This window comes from Musa acuminata, chromosome BXJ1-6 (genome assembly GCF_036884655.1).
Source record: "Musa acuminata AAA Group cultivar baxijiao chromosome BXJ1-6, Cavendish_Baxijiao_AAA, whole genome shotgun sequence".
In the NCBI taxonomy this organism is placed as follows: domain Eukaryota; kingdom Viridiplantae; phylum Streptophyta; class Magnoliopsida; order Zingiberales; family Musaceae; genus Musa; species Musa acuminata.
The window spans coordinates 16,793,454-16,810,801 of record NC_088332.1 but is presented as its reverse complement, the minus strand read 5'-3'; the positions used below and the strand labels follow the sequence as shown (position 1 = coordinate 16,810,801).

General features: G+C 43.3%; 2 protein-coding genes across 4 annotated transcripts; both read right to left on the bottom strand.

Annotated features, from left to right (window-relative positions):
• Positions 1-1,131: 1,131 nt before the first annotated feature.
• Positions 1,132-17,106, bottom strand: LOC135676536 (lysine-specific demethylase JMJ14-like). Of its 3 annotated transcripts, XM_065187830.1 has the most exons (13): positions 16,797-17,101; positions 16,323-16,422; positions 8,600-8,882; positions 8,078-8,149; positions 7,926-8,006; positions 7,305-7,835; positions 7,005-7,226; positions 6,363-6,524; positions 4,967-5,335; positions 3,552-4,887; positions 3,368-3,471; positions 2,641-2,838; positions 1,132-2,244 (listed from the first exon to the last, which is right to left on the bottom strand). In XM_065187830.1, exons 3-13 carry the CDS (start codon positions 8,876-8,878, stop codon positions 1,849-1,851), a joined length of 3,750 nt encoding a protein of 1,249 aa, XP_065043902.1. In that variant the 5' UTR covers positions 8,879-8,882; positions 16,323-16,422; positions 16,797-17,101; the 3' UTR covers positions 1,132-1,848. The 3 variants fall into 3 exon arrangements, with proteins under 3 accessions (XP_065043902.1, XP_065043903.1, XP_065043901.1); XM_065187831.1 differs by lacking the exon at positions 16,323-16,422 and having other exon boundaries at positions 7,926-8,003; positions 16,797-17,106; XM_065187829.1 differs by lacking the exon at positions 16,323-16,422.
• Positions 12,092-12,544, bottom strand: LOC135677477 (uncharacterized). Its single transcript, XM_065189837.1, has one exon. The coding sequence runs from the start codon at positions 12,542-12,544 to the stop codon at positions 12,092-12,094; it is 453 nt and encodes a 150-aa protein (XP_065045909.1).
• Positions 17,107-17,348: the final 242 nt, after the last annotated feature.

Genomic DNA, 17,348 nt, shown 5'->3' with positions numbered 1-17,348 from the left:
ATTCTGCGTACTTTCATCAGAGCATGTCGTCCTCCGTGTGTACTGCTGTAGCTTCCTTTACCGTCCTCCACAAACGCAATTAGAAAGAGTGTTGATGTGGAAAACGACGCTTCGCCTCTGTAACGGTAACCTTTGGTCGGATGGGAGATTCCACCCATCTTGGAGACGTGCGACCCATTTTCCTGACGCCGTCGGATCCGAAACCCGTTTCGTGCCCCTTGGTCCTGATTGGATGTGACAGTGGTCCCAGGTAACGGGTCCCGCAACCTTTGCGGCTATCGAGGTTGACTGCCTCATCCAGATCCGTCATTAACGTGTCAAGGGGACCCGTCCGTCCATTTTCACGGCCACCTGATCCGACGGTGAAGAACCCATCACTTCCGAAACGTCAGCTGCAATGTAGCCGAGGAGAAAAGGTGATGAAGAATCCTGTTCTTTGCTTATGCGAGAAAAAACAGCATCTGATGTGGGGGGGTGTCGCCTCCATTCCGAGCACACTCATGTGAGGGTGTGGTAAAAAAAGAATGGAGGAGGATTTGGACCACCCTTTAAGCCAGGATGGGACAAACCTACTAAGCTCTTGGGGCCATGGAACTCAGCACCCGGATCTACTCTCACATGCACTTATCCCAGCAGAATCTTTGTTAGGCTTTTCCATGTCCCCCAAGAGGCATGTGCCTGGATATAAATTGTTAGAGAATTATCTTATGCAGCCATGTGATGGGTCGTAAAATAACTCTTGGCATATCTGGTTTCAACTATTCATTCTACTGGGGAAGGAACAATAATGATTCTGATTGGGATTTACGAGTGCTGCGGGAACAGCTCTCATCTTCTTCTCCTCTCGGTTGGCTGGCTTATGGATTCCGATTTAAGTTGGATAATATATTTGGATTGAGATTCTAGTTTGATCTAACAGAGGTGGTCTTCTACTGATCTGGTAGAAATTGCTGTGGTCGTAAATATTACGACGACAAACAAAAAATGCTTGGTTTGTTGGAGGAAGCTGGAAGAGTCTTTTAAACATGCATGACACCTGATGCACTTACTTGTTCTCTGTGGGGATCCAAGCTCCAGAACCAGTGCTTGACTTTTGTACCTGTGCATGACATCTGATGCAGACCCGAGAGCTCAACAAACCCTCCCAAGTATTATACTTCATTCTATCATTTAAATCAGCATATGATTGAAGTACAGGAATCACCTAAAACAATTACCATTATCCAAATGAACAATCATGTGGCAAATGCAACGAGTTATTTAAAAGTCCTAGTTCATGAAGCATAGCTCACCTCAGATTTGGGCTCTGCTTCAACCTACGCATGCATACAAATGTAGTGTATTGTTTTAAATAATTACAGAACATTTAGTCGTCAGCCTACGGTTGCGCCACTGATGGACCATATGATATATTTCACAAATGACTTGCTTTCCACGATGCTGGATTCACGTGGTGAAACATTATCACATCTTCATATGTTCAAAATTCTTGGATCTATAAATCAGTCAACTATCTTTTGTACAATGGCCCAGTCCGATGAGCAATTATTCACATTTGGCTGCTCCATGCACAACGGCCAGGAAAAAGAAGAGAATCCCTAAGATCATAGCCCAGCTGCCCAGGCAAATCGAACCATGCAAGAATCCACCGTATTCTTTATGGAAATCAAAAAAGAATTATCCCGCCAAAACTTTGATGAGGCGTAAGGGGGATTTGATAAGTCAAACTTCATACCGGAAAGAATAGTGGCCGGATGGCAATGTCTCTTCTAGATCCCAGAGATTCCAGCAGTTTTATCGCAGACGAAACAGAAATCTGAAAAATCATCTTAAGTTGCTTCTCTACTCTTATTTATGCACATTCTTCTGTATCTCATCTAAAAGGGCCCCGTATGCTGTTCTCCATGTGCTGCTTCCTGACTTGCTGCGGAATATTTTCTGCATCATCCTTAATTCTTTGAGGCTTGCCTTCTTGAAGAACCCTCCTAGTATATTCTGAACCTCTTCTACTGATTCACCAGGGTTGTCATATGATGCATCCTCTTCCATCTTAGTTGATAAATTTACTCCAAATAATTTTGTCTTATCCTGATGGGAACTACATGTGCCAACATTAGCGTCGAAAGTCGTCGGAATTGCTGCAGGCAGATCTTTCACATCCATCCTCTTCGAGAAAGAAGGTGAAGTGAACTTACATTCCCAGTACTCTTGACACTGATGGTAAGGATCGAGAGCTTCAACAACCTGTTGACGTTCTAGTCAGGAAAGTGATATAGAGTAGAGATACAACAGCTTAATGCAATGTACTTTAGATATTTTTATAAAAGAAAATAGTACTTGAGATTTAAACAAGAGGATCAATAATCACTAGCAAGAAAAATTCACCTACCGACAACCTAGCAATTGGATTTTCAATGTTTTGCATGTGACAAACTACCAGGAATAATACAACTAACTAGGTTAGCAAACTTTAACTACTACAAGCACTGTTTTCGTATTACAATATTTTATGACATTCATATTACAATATTTTTATAACCAGGTATTCAACAAATCAGAAGCTACTAGCAAGTTTACGATGGTAGATTTTAATCAAAAGTTTGGGCTACTAGAAACTAAACATAAAGGAGGCAGACTTACTCGAATAATTGAAGTAGATAAGAACCCAAACATTTCAAGACCATCCATGGATTCTGGGCTTTGTAATTCAGGAAGGCCTTGCTTTCCAAGATTATGCTGTCTAACAATCTCTTGATTCAGTCTTTCCCGAATCATTTCCCAACACTGTAAAGCAGACGAGGCCGCGAAGGACATCTCTGGGTTATTTTCCACTGTCACCTAAATAAGGTAACAAGCACAAAATAATTGACCTAGGTTAGTCATTTTTTATGTACATCGGAATTACAGTCCAAAGACTAGCTTGCTTTATGAAGATTGAAAATAAAAAAGGAAAAAAAATCATGTCCGACAAGGAATGGAAACAAAAACATGGAAAATGAATGCATCTTGAAAGAGTATGAGTGAGAAAGAAAATAATTGCTGTAGTTTGTGATGATGCTAGTTCTTTACCATGAGGATGGACCTCTTTTTGCTGTCCTATAGTAGTCATGCTATTATCTGCATCTAACCATATAAACCTATTTGGCTAATATCATTTTTTATTATATATACCAAATAATTTGCATACAACTACTTTGGCAATCACAAGTTATTCTAGCGGCCACTGCTTCAGCATTGGGCTTGGATAAAGAGACTTTTCCATAGGATAAGCCTGCAAGGGAAGTTACTTGAACAATACACATGAAATGCAACCACCAAAACAGGATATCAGCAGAGCAAAAGTTGATGCAAATCCAAAGATTCTAACCTTGAACAAAGGTCCCAAAAGTCCAGCATCTAGTACTTCTGAAACATAATTGCATAATTTTGTCGGATCGAGCACACTGAAGAACTTGACACGGGTTCTGAATCCTGTAAAATCAATTAGCCAACCTGGTTAATAAATTATTAATCAGCAAAAACCTTATATAACTGACCTGACTGAAATATACCATTTGGAAAGATGGCTTGCCTACTGCACCACTGCTTCCCATGCATCACCTTTCCAAAGTTAAGAGGTTCAACACAATATTTAGGCATTGGATGAATCGTCCCCAAGTCATGATCGCTTTGATTGACAGCATTAGAATGGTTTGAATTATCCCTCATAGATTGACTTCGTTGACTGCCTGAAGGTGATGAACTATACAGATCATGCTGTAGGTCAACTCCAAAAAGTCTAGGAATAGATTTACGTGGGAGTTCAGTATCTCTTGAACATGATGCTTGATTTAAATTTCTTTCGGAAGAAGCATGGGAAGAACCCAAGTCAGCCCAAGGACCGAGGGACATTGAAGACCCACAATCAGAGCCTGTTCCAATTATGTTTTTATTTTTTCTCATGATATCAGATTCCATTTGGATTCTGACAATGCCACAACCATTTACACCCATAACCTTGAAATTTGAGGAGCACTCCTGTCTAGAGATATCAGAGTCCCAAATCTGCTCTTCCTTAATGGTGCATATCACTGGTTCTGTGCACTCAACATGACACCCTTCAGTTTCAACCTTAGGCTCCCCTGTTATTTGTTCTACATTCAGATCGAGACAAAATTGATGGCCTTCATCCTCATTACTGCTGAATAAGAGGATATTTTCTTTTCCTGATGATGACACCTGACATCCAACATCATTATGCAGCACTACATCTGATTTCACATCTAGAGGTGCTGCATCAGAGTATGTATGTGCACTATTCCCTTCTTTGTCACTTAAACTAACCATTCCTACAGATGGCTTGTTGATATTATGGATTCTTTCTGGTTCTTGAAAAAGACTGTGGCTCTTGTGCTCTATATTTGCAAGAGAAAGAGCTCTGGATAGTTGGTTATCAATCTCCTGATTGTGGACTCCATTATCAATATTCAAAGCATTTACATCACTCAGTGGTCTCTCGTGTTCTGAGATGCTTTTACTCAAGGAATCATTTGGTTCTTCCAGAAATTTTGAATGTGTAGGTAACGCCAACCCAATGTCCTCTAAATTGCAGAGCTTCACTGCACCCAGATCCCCTCCCAGAGCCAGCACAAGGGCATTTAGCTCATCCAAGTTATGTCGAACAAGTAAAATCATTTTACTAGGGTCACACGAGCATATAAGTTTTGCATGGGATAGACATGCATAACGATTTGGAGAGCATTCACAACCAGCTGCAGAAAGATGTAGATCATAGAAGCACAAAAAGCATTCTCTTTCAGTCGATAAATCAAAATTATTATCCATCTTTCTCACATTTGAAATACTAGAAACATTCTCCCTTCTTTTATGCTCCATAATGACTCTTGCCTAAAACAGAATTAGCCAGCACAGATGAATAAGAAACTTATTGCATCATAAGAATGACTTCAGTAAAATGAAATGTTACCTTAATGGCCTCAGTTAATACTCCATCATTCCCACAAAAATTTTGCCACCTCAGGGATCTTGGATTGTTACCCTGCAGGTGAGATTGCTCCAACTGCTCTTTAACAGCTTCCCATGCAACACCTAGCAGTAACTTATCATGGGACAAGGATGTCTTGCGGTGTTGTTCACTATACAACTCAACAGCACATTGACCATGTGGAAGCCAGTTTACCGGAGCAACGTTTACTGCCTCAGCACAATTGAAGCCACAGTTGAAACCAGAGTGGTATGCTCTTGGAAAAGTAAGAACAAATTCTCCAGAGTTCTGAATGGCACGGTATACAGGAACTCCTTCAGATTTCAGGACAGACGGAGACAATTGGGTAACCTGCTCAAATTGGATGATAAGTAGAATAGAAGAAATTCACCTGACTGAGATAAATAACATAAGCTATACAATAGAAGTTATATATTATACAGTAAACTCCAATTTGAGCAGTAAAAATTATATATTATACCAGTAAAGTCTAGAAATCGGATGGCAGAGTTGTTCTTTAGGAGCTAAAAAAATGAGACAAACTTAACAAGGCATTTGAAGGAATTCAACATATCAAAGTCTGATGTCACTTACAATAATCATGATATGGCACCGCATTGCGTACACCATTTACTTTGTCAGAAACAAGCACTAATTTCTTCTAATGAAATTTCAATTAGTTTCATCACATGTATCTTGATGTACAAACACTATAGATTGTTCTTGTAGCCTGATAATCCAGGCAGGAACTATTTTCTTAGATATCAAATGCTTGGTGATTTAGAAAAGATCAAGCATAAGAAACAAGTACTTTTGAGTCTAAAATTCAAATCAAATCTCAAAACCAAATTTTAGATTTTTAACAGAGAAACAAGTTTTAAAGAATGTAACTACAAGTAAAATTTACAATATACATGATGGGTAATTAATTCAAAGAAATAAATTAGGCAGAGAGGACATGATGGGGCAGGCTAGTTCAGAAAAGCCAAAATTGTGAAGTCTGGGCCGTTAGGATCAAACATACACAGTCACTCCTCACATGTGGAAGGCTATGTGAGGAAGGTTATTTTTATAATAAACCCAATGACATGAAAATTTGTGTTATCAGTTACATAAAGAATAGATAAGTATCAGTCTAGCCCCAGAAAATAAAGGATAAAAATTACAATGAGAAAACTTTAAGGAACTTTGACATCCAAAATTTGGATTCCAAATCAAGTGTCAGGCATAATAATTAACATACATATAAAGGATCCTATGACAGACATGATAATGTGTGTCACAATCTAAGCCACACCTTATAGAATGTTGTGTGCATGTAATTTTCCTAAAACTAAGCAATACTGAATATATAAAATCAAGAGATATTGAAACTTGCCAATTCATGCAGCAAATCTGGTTGCTCTTCGAACAACTCGGGAAGGTGTTTTCGCATGGCATCCTCCAGCTTCACTGCATCACTGCCTGGAACCCCATACCATACTTTTGGATCACCAAAGTGCATGTAATTCAAAGAATAAAGATGGTGATCTTCCACATGCTGCCATGACAAAATAAAAAAAGAGATTACTGATCAACCAAGGCATATAAAGAACATTGGCAAAAGAAAAGAAACTAAGAACAAGCTTAGTAGTATAAAATAAAGATCATATAGATCTAAAAAGGATGGAAACCAATAATTTATTAAAAAATATAACAGATGTCATTCTAACTATTTGTGGCCAGCCACTTGGATTTTTTCTACCGTTCAACTCTACAAAAGAGTAATATCACTAGGATAAACATGAAAGATAACAATCTATCCTGATAAATTAATTATCATATATTTCCATGAAGGCTTATATCATTTGCTGAATACAAACTTTTGATGCCTATATTTTCTAATCTGTAAAAATGTGAAAAATTAAAATTTTATTCAGTGATGGAAAAGCTTTAAAAAAAAAGATAACAAAATAATGATATTTATTTATAGCAAATCATGGGAAACAAAAGAAATGTGAAAATACAACTATACACTTACCCAACAAAATGAAGAAAAGCACATTCCCACATATAACCAAGGCACTAACACACCAGAGATATCCTCACGCTCAAATGAAAGAACTGAACCAGGAAGCCGAGGTAAATTATTTAAGTTCCAGCCTGAATTCACATAAGGATCCAATTCGGCCTTGTTTCCCAAGGAAGCTTTAGGGAACCCACTACCAAACATTGCAGTATCCAGATCAGCACCATAATGCACCTTCATTTCAATGATAACATAAAATTGATTATTAAGTATTACTGTGACAAATTAGCACAAAGATAAACAAGCTAATACCTCAATCTCATCAGTTGGATCCTCAACTATCCGCCAATATTCTCCTTCAATATCCTCCGGGGAGGGTTGCCACTTCTTCTCATGGTTGTCGTCTTGATGCTCTATACTTCCATTAGTACCCTTCACTCCAAAATATTGTTTTTTGAACTCATCAGCATATTTCTTGAATGTCTCAAGTGTAAAGTCTGAACCAGACTGAAAACCAAACTTCTCATCTGTGTCTGAGCCAACAGATTCATTTGTTTCAGAAACAGCAGAGGCATTCCGCCTTCGAGTCATCCCAAATCTCAAGCGCTTTCTTCTCTTTCTTCTTTTATGGCAACGATTCCTGAACTTTTTTCTAATTGGCTCTCTATTCTGAAGCTTGTCAACTTCTTGTACACGAGTGGTAAACTTAGTACATCCCCAAAAGTTATTTTCCTTTAGAGGACAAGGTGGTGACCAAGAGTGAGGTGGAATAATGCGACATATACCATACTTTTCTGCTTTCTCTCTTATGCTAGCAATGTATCCAAGTGTATCTTTGAAATCCTAAGAAAAGACATCATTTAGTTAAGACAAAGATATGCAAAGGAACACCATCTAGTAGAGCAATATCCAGTAGGGAGTTTTGACAAGCACCTCCTCAGTTGGATAAAACACAGGAGCTTCATCAATGACAGGTCTACGTGCTTCTTTTGGATTCCATCTAGAAGACTCCTGCTATTAACATTTGCAATTAGTTGGTGGCTACCTTGAGAGAGAAAGTGTAAAATCATACTTGAGCAATTTACCCTTTCATATCTGGACTTGTTAGTGCTCCTCGATACATCATTCTTTTGTCGGGAACGTTTTAAAGTCCGATCCTATACCAGAGCCACAATTATAGATCACAATGGATATTTCAAAAATTAAGGTTTTTTTGCTTTTTATTTAATCAATACAATTAAAAGGTTTAGAGAGAAACATCCATGTCCACAGTAAAAAATCGGTGTATATTTATAAAAGAAGATGTGCTATAAAATCATATGCTTATTATTATGGCCCATTATGAACTTATGGAGCAAGTCCACTGCTAAATTTACATCTAGAAACAGCTGGGTCCATAATGTAGCACTTGACAATAAATAATCTAATTTATATCTCAACAATGATAACTGCTATACACAGAAACCTAGGCAGTAATATACATATTGCATATAGGTTTATAATATTTTGGATTTATAACATATGGCCCGTAGTCTGAAATTTGGTAGATGCATAAGCCTAGCACAATGAGAACATGTAAGACAGATGTGGAGAATTTATTTACAAACCTTAATAGATTGTTCGCAGTCTGATTCCTCTTCAGAGCTAATATCAAATACGCCATAGTAAATCCCACTTCGGCGCCGAAGCGACCGTTTGACCTTCACTTCCTCGCAACCACAACTATCGCTCTCCATCTGCATCTTTGGAGACACAGTAGCCTCATTGACATAACCTGAATTTGCCACAGGAATGCCTGCATCCTCCCTCAAGTCAATAGGCATGTTGTCTGACATTGTTTCTTGTCTTGGTAGATGTAAATCCTTTGTAGTGCATGCTGTCCCCATGTACCTAAAAAAGGCCAGCAATTATTAATAAATGGATGCAGTATAAATACATTGAAAATGCATGAAAAACTTTGAAGTCAAATGAAGAAACAAAATTTAATCCCAGAAGTGTTTGGGATGTCCATGTGGAGGTTTTTATAGGTCACACTATATGTGTTTCTAGGGCATTTTCTTACATATCAAGATACTATATATTTCGAGCTAGATGTCAAAAAACCACATCTCTCAACTCAAACATATATTTGCAGCAGGATAGGTCCAAACTGATACCAAAATCCCCAGAGACATGGGGAATCAATTAACCTAAAAGCAGATGCAGCTGGCTAAGCCCAGATCAGTCAGACTCAGCCAACAATATTTCAATTCAGCAGCCCATTTAAGAAATATCATCATATTATACATACATGTATCCATGTATATATTAATATTGGAATTTCAGCACATATTTAGAATGATGACAACATTTCAAAAGTGTAACTACACTAGTGCTGTAAGTGATACCTATAAAGTTTAACCGAAACCCAAAATTAGAAATCCAAACGGTCTGCAAGGACCAATTTAATTGGTTTGATTAAACCAAAGTGTATAACTCATATGGACGAATTACCACAAGGATCAATTGGGCCTATTTTAGATGTCCATGTTTTGAAGAGCATTATTATCAAAGGGTTTGGTATGATTTACCCAATTGATCAATATTTCAATAATAAGTTGGGTTAATTGTTTTAATCTGGAACATCTATGACTTAATTATAAGGTAGATCCACACATGCCACATAGAATTCTTTGAAACATACCAATCTTCTGTAGCCGGTAAGAGTTTTAAATTATATTAAAATTGCATTAATTCACCTAATAGGGATCTTTTAATAGATATAAAAAATGTACAATTTTGGACCAAAGGCCTACTCAATTATTGGATACCTTGATATTATCCCTTGAAATTTAAACCACATATGCCTTTTTGACCCTTTGTCCTTCTTGACCATGCTCCTGAACCAATTTTGACATTCAAGATGCTTAACATAGGTGAAGCACTGATGCTAATCCATACATGTGCCCTAATGGTCATATTAGACCTACTTCACTTAATCCTTCCACCATAGCGTAAGTTGTTAGTTATCTTTCATCTTTTGATATTGACTATTGACTTTGTTGTGGGAAACAGCCTGGAGCCGTGGCCTCGGGGCCGACGCGGCTCGGTTCGGGTCCGGACGACGGGGATCTCCCTGGGGCGTCCCTCGAGCCCGCTGAGGCGGTCGGGTGCGGCGTCCGATCGGGATGGTGTGGCCGTCTCCTTCGGGTAGGAACTCCTCGCCTGCGGGACCGACGGGGACCTTCGGCTTCGCACCTGCACAAAGGTCGAGCTGGGATGCTCGGCCCGACCCCTCCGACGATCAAGTTAGAAGATGTGGAGGGGGTTTCAGGAGAAGTGTTTTTTGTATGTCCGTCCCCCCCGCTCGTTCAGAGTGCGAGGGTATTTATAGGGAGGTTTACTGTTTCTTGATGTGCCCGCTTGCAGGGGGCAGGCTGGTTGCGTCTGACATTGGTTTGGCGTAGCGTGAAGAACCGAACCTGAGTAGGTGTTAATGCGCCTCGGCCTGTGTTCTGGTCCGTTTGACCGGGTGTCGTCGCGTCGTCCGAGGCGTGAGGCGTCATCTGACGTTAGCCGGGTCTTATCATAATTACTATCCTCATCATATTCCCCCCCGGAAAGAAGTTATGCGTCGGACGTTGTAACAGGAGTCCGAGGCATGGCTTCAGCTTTCAGGCGGGCTGACCGCGAGGGCGCGGTCTGGGGGAGCATGGAGCCGAGGAGCACGACGCAGGCGGGCAGGCCGCGCAGGTGTGGTCTCGGGGGCATAAAGCCAAGGAGCCGAGGAGCCGAGTAGCCGAGGAACACGACGCAGGCGGGCAGGCCGCGCAGGTGTGGTCTCGGGCATCATGCGGCCGAGTAGCACGACGCAGGCAGGCGGGCCGCGCAGGTGTGTCTCAGGCATCATGCGGCCGAGTAGCAGAGGAGCCGAGTAGCCGAGGAACACGACGCAGGCGGACAGGCCACGCAGGTGTGGTCTCGGGGGCATGAAGCCGAGGAACCGAGGAGCCGAGGAACCGAGGAACACGACGCAGGCGGGCAGGCCGCGCAGGTGTGGTCTCGGGGGCATGAAGCCGAGGAACACGACGAAGGCGGGCTGGCCGCGCAGGTGTGTCTCGGGGGCATGAAGCCGAGGAACACGACGCAGGTGGGCAGGCCGCACAGGTGTGTCTCGGGGGCATGAAGCCGAGGAACACGACGCAGGCGGGCAGGCCGCGCAGGTGTGGTCTCGGGCATCATTCGGCCGAGTAGCACGACGCAGGCGGGCGGGCCGCGCAGGTGTGTCTCGGGCATCATGCGGCCGAGTAGCACGACGCACGCAGGTGTGTCTCGGGCATCATGCGGCCGAGTAGCACGACGCAGGCGGGCAGGCCGCGTAGGTGTGTCTCGGGGCATGGAGCCGAGGAGTCGAGGAGCACGACGCAGGCAGGTTAGCCGCGCAAGTGTGATCTCGGGAAGCATGGAGCCGAGGAGCACGACACAGGCGGGCTGGCCGCGCAGGTGTGTCTCGGGGAGCATGGTGTCGAGGAGCACGACGCAAGCGGGCTGGCCGCGCAGGTGTGTCTCGGGAACATGGAGCCGAGGAGCACGACGCAGGCGGGTTGGCCGCGCAGGTGTGTCTCGGGGAGCATGGGGCCGAGGAGCACGACGCAGGCGGGCAAGCCGCGCAGGTGTGGTCTCGGGCATCATGCGGCCGAGGAGCACGACACAGGCGTAGTCTCGAGCGTCATGCGGCCGAGTAGCACGACGCAGGCGGGCAGGCCGCGCAGGTGTGGTCTCAAGCGCCATGCGACCGAGTAGCACGACGCAGGCGGGCGGGCCACGCAGGTGTGTCTCGGGCAACATGGCCGAGGGACACGACTCAAGCGGGCAGGCTGCGCTGAGGTAGAACTCGGGCAGTCCGAGGGACATGACTCAGGCGGGCAAGTCGCACTGAGGTGGACTCGGAAGTCTATGGCCGAGCCGTGTAGATTCAGAAGGGTTTAGGCCGGGGCTAACCGTGAGCCGGGAGGTAGTCAGGTAGATACTGAACCTTCGCTCGGAAGAGACTGAGGCAGGGCTTAGATTTCTTTTCACGAGGACTACATCGGATAGCCGTCGCGGGTGCTTGACCCCTTCTATAGAGCCCGCTGCCGAATGTCGTCCCTTCTCCCTACGGCCGCCCAGGCCTCCGCCGCGATGTACTGGTTAGCCCGCTGAAGCATCTCTAGCACCGTGGTGGGGGGTCGCTCCACGAGAGACCAGAGGAGTCTAGAAGGTCGCAGGCCCATTATAAACGCCTGCACTAACAGAGAGGGATGAGTGTCCGGCAAACCCCGGATTTGCATGGCAAAGCGATCCACAAAATGTGAGAGTGGCTCGTCCTCCTTTTGTTTGAGTCCGAGGAGTAGTGCCGCGGAAGGCTTTGGCCGTGCATAGGCTACGAAGTGGAGATCGAAGTCATTGGCGAGCTGGTCGAAGGAAGTGATAGTCCCGGTCTTCAGGCCGCCATACCACGCGTGGGCCGGCCCTCTCAAAGTGGTAGGAAACGCTCTGCACATCAGAGCATCAAAGGTTCCGTATCGCGCCATTTGGGCGCGAAAAGTAGCTACATGGTCTGCTGGGTCGGCGGAGCCATCGTAAGCGTCTAGAGAGGGGAGCTGGAAGTCCGGGGGGACTGTCAGATCTCGTATCTCGGGCGTGAAGGGAGACCCTTGGTGTGCGTCCTCCCCGAGCTCTCCCTTGGACCTGCGAACCTCTTTCTGCACCTTGTCGAGTCGCTGGCTGACGAAGCGCAACTGGGCCCGCAGGGAGTCCGAAGAGAGTGCCTCGGGTTCTGGGCGGCCGCTCGGGTTTGCCATCATTGGATCCCCGAGTGGGGCCGGTCGGACCCGAGGCGAATTGGGGGGCTCCGGAAGTGTCATGTGGGCCCGAACGGGCGCCTTGCGTTGTCACAGCGGTTCGATCGCGGGCGGATGCGTCGGATGAGAAACAAGCAGGATAATGGTTTGCACCATTTCCATCAGAGCTCGGACTTGACGGGCGAGGTCCTGAAAGGCCTCGGATGACACGGGCGTCGAGTCGGCTAGGGCACCGTCGGGCGACGACAGGCCCGGGTCGTTGAATATCCACCAATAACGCTCTGCGGTCGTGGCGGGGTGTTCGTCACGACGGTCTCCATGCGGGGGATGTTCCCTCGAGGCTTCAGTCGGGTGTGACCTCTCAGCCATGGGCTCATCTGAGCCGCTCGGGTGATCACCCGACATTCCGGGCCCTCCTTCTAGCGCCAATCTGTTGTGGGAAACAGCCTGGAGCCGTGGCCTTAGGGCCGACGCGGCTCGGTTCGGGTCCGGACGACGGGGATCTCCCTGGGGCGTCCCTCGAGCTCGCTGAGGCGGTCGGGTGCGACGTCCGATCGGGATGGTGTGGTCGTCTCCTCCGGGCAGGAACTCCTCGCCTGCGGGACCGACGGGGACCTTCGGCTTCGCACCTGCACAAAGGTCGGGCCGGGATGCTCGGCCCGACCCCTCCGACGATCAAGTTAGAAGATGTGGAGGGGTTTTCAGGAGAAGAAGTGTTTTTTGCATGTCCGTCCCCCCCGCTCGTTCAGAGTGCGAGGGTATTTATAGAGAGGTTTACTGTTTCCTGATGTGCCCGCTTGCAGGGGGCAGGCTGGTTCCGTCTGACATTGGTTTGGCGTGGCGTGAAGAACCGAGCCTGAGTAGGTGTTAATGAGCCTCGGCCTGTGTTCCGATCCGTTTGACCGGGTGTCGTCGCGTCGTCCGAGGCGTGAGGCATCATCTGACGTCAGTCGGGTCTTATCATAATTACTATCCTCATCAGACTTCAACTTTTCAAGGTTGACGTAAGTCTATTCCATTAATGGAGCTTTCTTCCACAATAGATCATATGTTTAAAAGGCTTTAATCCAAGACCTCTCTAGCTAAATTCCATTAATGAACTAATGTTTTCGGCATACTGTAGAATGTTTAGTTAAATCTAAAGCATATAATCGACATTCCTAGGGCAAAATAATTGCTTGATATGGAGTGTCTAAGAAGGGATCAAGCTTCAATCTATCAATTGGTATGGACTAGTACTCACCGATCCATTGGTAGTTAGTACCTAAACTATTGTTTTGTTTTCTCTTAGCCTTGTTCATGCCTCCACCACAGTCAATGAGGCCCTTGTCCTCAAACGGGTGCCTCCATCGAGCATGAGGCTGCTGCCAACATCAGTAAAGCCTAGCTCCCTTAGCTGTTATGTCATCTCTGCCAATGATGCTCGGACAACAACCTTGCCTCCCTCCATTACCACTAGAGTGAGATGTTCAACAACAATATCATCCAGTGTGTAATGCTTGCTCTCTGTGTACTTTAGGTCATCGTAGTCCAACCAGAATCAAATCATACCAAGACCCTGTACACTGGTAACACTAATACCATATTAGTCCATCCACCTTCCGTTATTGATCCCAAATCAAAATTTGAAGCCTTGTTGTCTGCATCTATTGTTCCACCCTTGATTCATAAATGCTTAATCCCCTAGTAGGGTTCTTTAAAACCTAACTCCTTTTGGCCTATGATGGAACATTCAGCTACTTCCAATCAATATGGCACATCACCATGTCTTGAGGAATCCATTACACTTTTGTACATTCATCCTTTTTAATACCATTCCTCGATCTTAACTTATTTAACCTTATTTTGATTGACCCAATGTGTATCATGCACAAGATTTGTATTTCATATTTTCATTTTCCTATTTTTGTGAGTCTCAACTGAATCCTGATAACAACTGGATTCAAATACCACCTATCTATTTGCTGCGAGCTTCTTCACTCTCACTTTTTTATAATAGAAATAGTGACAATTTTGCATGTGTGTTCTATGTTTCACTCTCCATATATTGCACACACATAACAATTCATTCAGTTTGTGCTGATCTATTTCTAAAACAAAATAATCACCAGCATATGTCAGGAAACCACATCATGGAATCAGCTATGCTTCATCAATCACAAAATTGAATAAATAATTTTGTACAGGTTAGTCTTTTCCTTCTTTTTATTATCTTTACTTCTAGAAATAAAAAAGGAGTTTCTTCTTTGCTAACCTTTATTTTGCACCCTAGAAAATAATAATAGGTAAGCATGACTACAGTCTTAAGACTTTTTCTTCTTTTTTGCAATGCATGTCTTCTCTATATTCTTACTGCACTATTTTTTACTGTCAACATGAAATATGCATGTCAGTATTGGTACCAACATGGCCTGAAAGCGAAAAGTGTACATCATAGATGTTCTCCAATTCTGCCAATATGAATAAGCAGATGTTAATCATGTCGATAAAGTGCTTAGAATCTTAGTTATGTCACACCATAGTCAAAAAGCCCTATCAGAAGATGCAATAATCTGAAATGCCATTTCTTCTACTACTGGAGTACTTTTCACTTTATAATGCCCTAGCAATTCTGTTTCTTGTTAATTGCCTTGGTAAAGATCAACATGTTGTTTATCTACAACACCTAGTATCCTTAATAACAGTCTTTTTTTAACAAACAATTTGCTTCAAAAATAGTAACATAGACCCAGAAACTTTGTTGCTTGTGTACACTTCAAATTTATATTTTTCATGTTAGACAACAATTCAGCTAAAAGACACCACTAACATAATTAGCTTTCTCTGATAGTCAATACAATAGATCTTACAAAATTTTGTAAGGTTTTAGGAACTACAGCTATCAATCCTACTATCCCCCAGATGCATCCATACTGACTCATAATAGTACTACAGTCAGAATCCAAAGTGACAAGATCCTGAAATATCAGATCAAGTAAATCTTGAAGGATGCAATAGGAAAAACAAGAAGAGATCCAAAAAGGGCAGAAGATTAGGTCAATAAGAGCAAAAGTTCTCTTTTAGGAAAACTCAATATCATTTATTATTCATCTTGGAAGCCTATACATGCCTGAATAAAATTCATGACAATCATGCAGTCTACAACCAGTTCAATTGCTTGAAAAAAATAATATATTCACCACAGAAATGCATTCTGCTAAGGGTACTTTGAAAAGAAAAACAGAAAAACCAGGTCTGAAGCATTGTCAAGCCCAATTTCTTGTTAAATCTAAATTTTCTACAGTGGAGCTTCAACCTCTGTAATTTGACAAGAATTAGCAGCAAAACCTGATACAGATCAATCAAATTAAGGATTGAGATCCAAATCTATGTCATCCAAACTTGAATCCAGGAAACCAGGCAGTCGCTTTTTTTGTCCTGTGATCATTTGTGGGAGAGAGAATCGGAGACAACAACAAAATTCTAACTACCAAGGTAGATGCACAAAAAGAGAAGAAAAAACCCTAACCCTCACTACAACTGCTCCATACACTACGGATCTGGAATATCTATCCCCCGCCACTTCCAGTAATAGACCACCATGAGATATCACAAACCCTAGAACCGATCTGCAAAAAGAGCACAACAATGTCACTTTTGGAAACCAAAAGATACCAAACCCGTTCCAAGAAATCCCAGAAGCCCAATCGGCAATACAGATCAGCTCCAATCAGAACTAAACGAGAATTCTATTAAGATCCACACAAGATGTAATGCCCATCAGAGCAATATATCAATCAATTGAGATCCATCCACAGAAGAATCACGCATCCTTCGAGAAAAAAATCTGTCAAACCTAACCAAGCAACATCATAACCAATAAAATTACCCACCCAAAGATGCAGAGATGCATCCCAGCAAGTTCTTGAGAATGGGAAATTTGATTGAACGACCGATGATGATAGCTGAAATTAAAACAAGTGGAAGAGGGGAACCAAAATACCTTCTTGCAAGGGTTTCAGGGATGAGGAGGTGCGATGACGGAAGACAACAGCAACAGTATCACAGCCCACAAAAAGATTCCTTGACAACAGCACAAGAATTCAACAGAAAAAAGGAGACTCCTCCTCGTTCATCACCACCACCTGTCCCTTCTCCTCCTCTGAATCTAATCCAAATCTTTACGATCTTACCATTTCCTAAATCTATAACCTCCCTTCTTTCTCCCTGACGACAAGAATTGGAGGATAAGGAGGTCAACACAAACACAATGAACGCAATCGATTGCAACCTACACGCTTTAACCGAAATCCGAATCCAACCAACAAAAGCAAAGAGGGAGATGATTGACATGCTCCACGGATGTGGAGATGATCATGAAAAGACTTATTTACCCCTCATTTGTGATCGATTCTCCATTACGCCCTCAGGGCTTTGCACACACCGCCCGGTGAGTTGACCCTTATGTTGGGTCTTCTAAAAGCCCCATGCAACACGTAACAATAAGAACGAGATTGACCGATGACTTTAATGTTGACTATAATAACCACCTTCT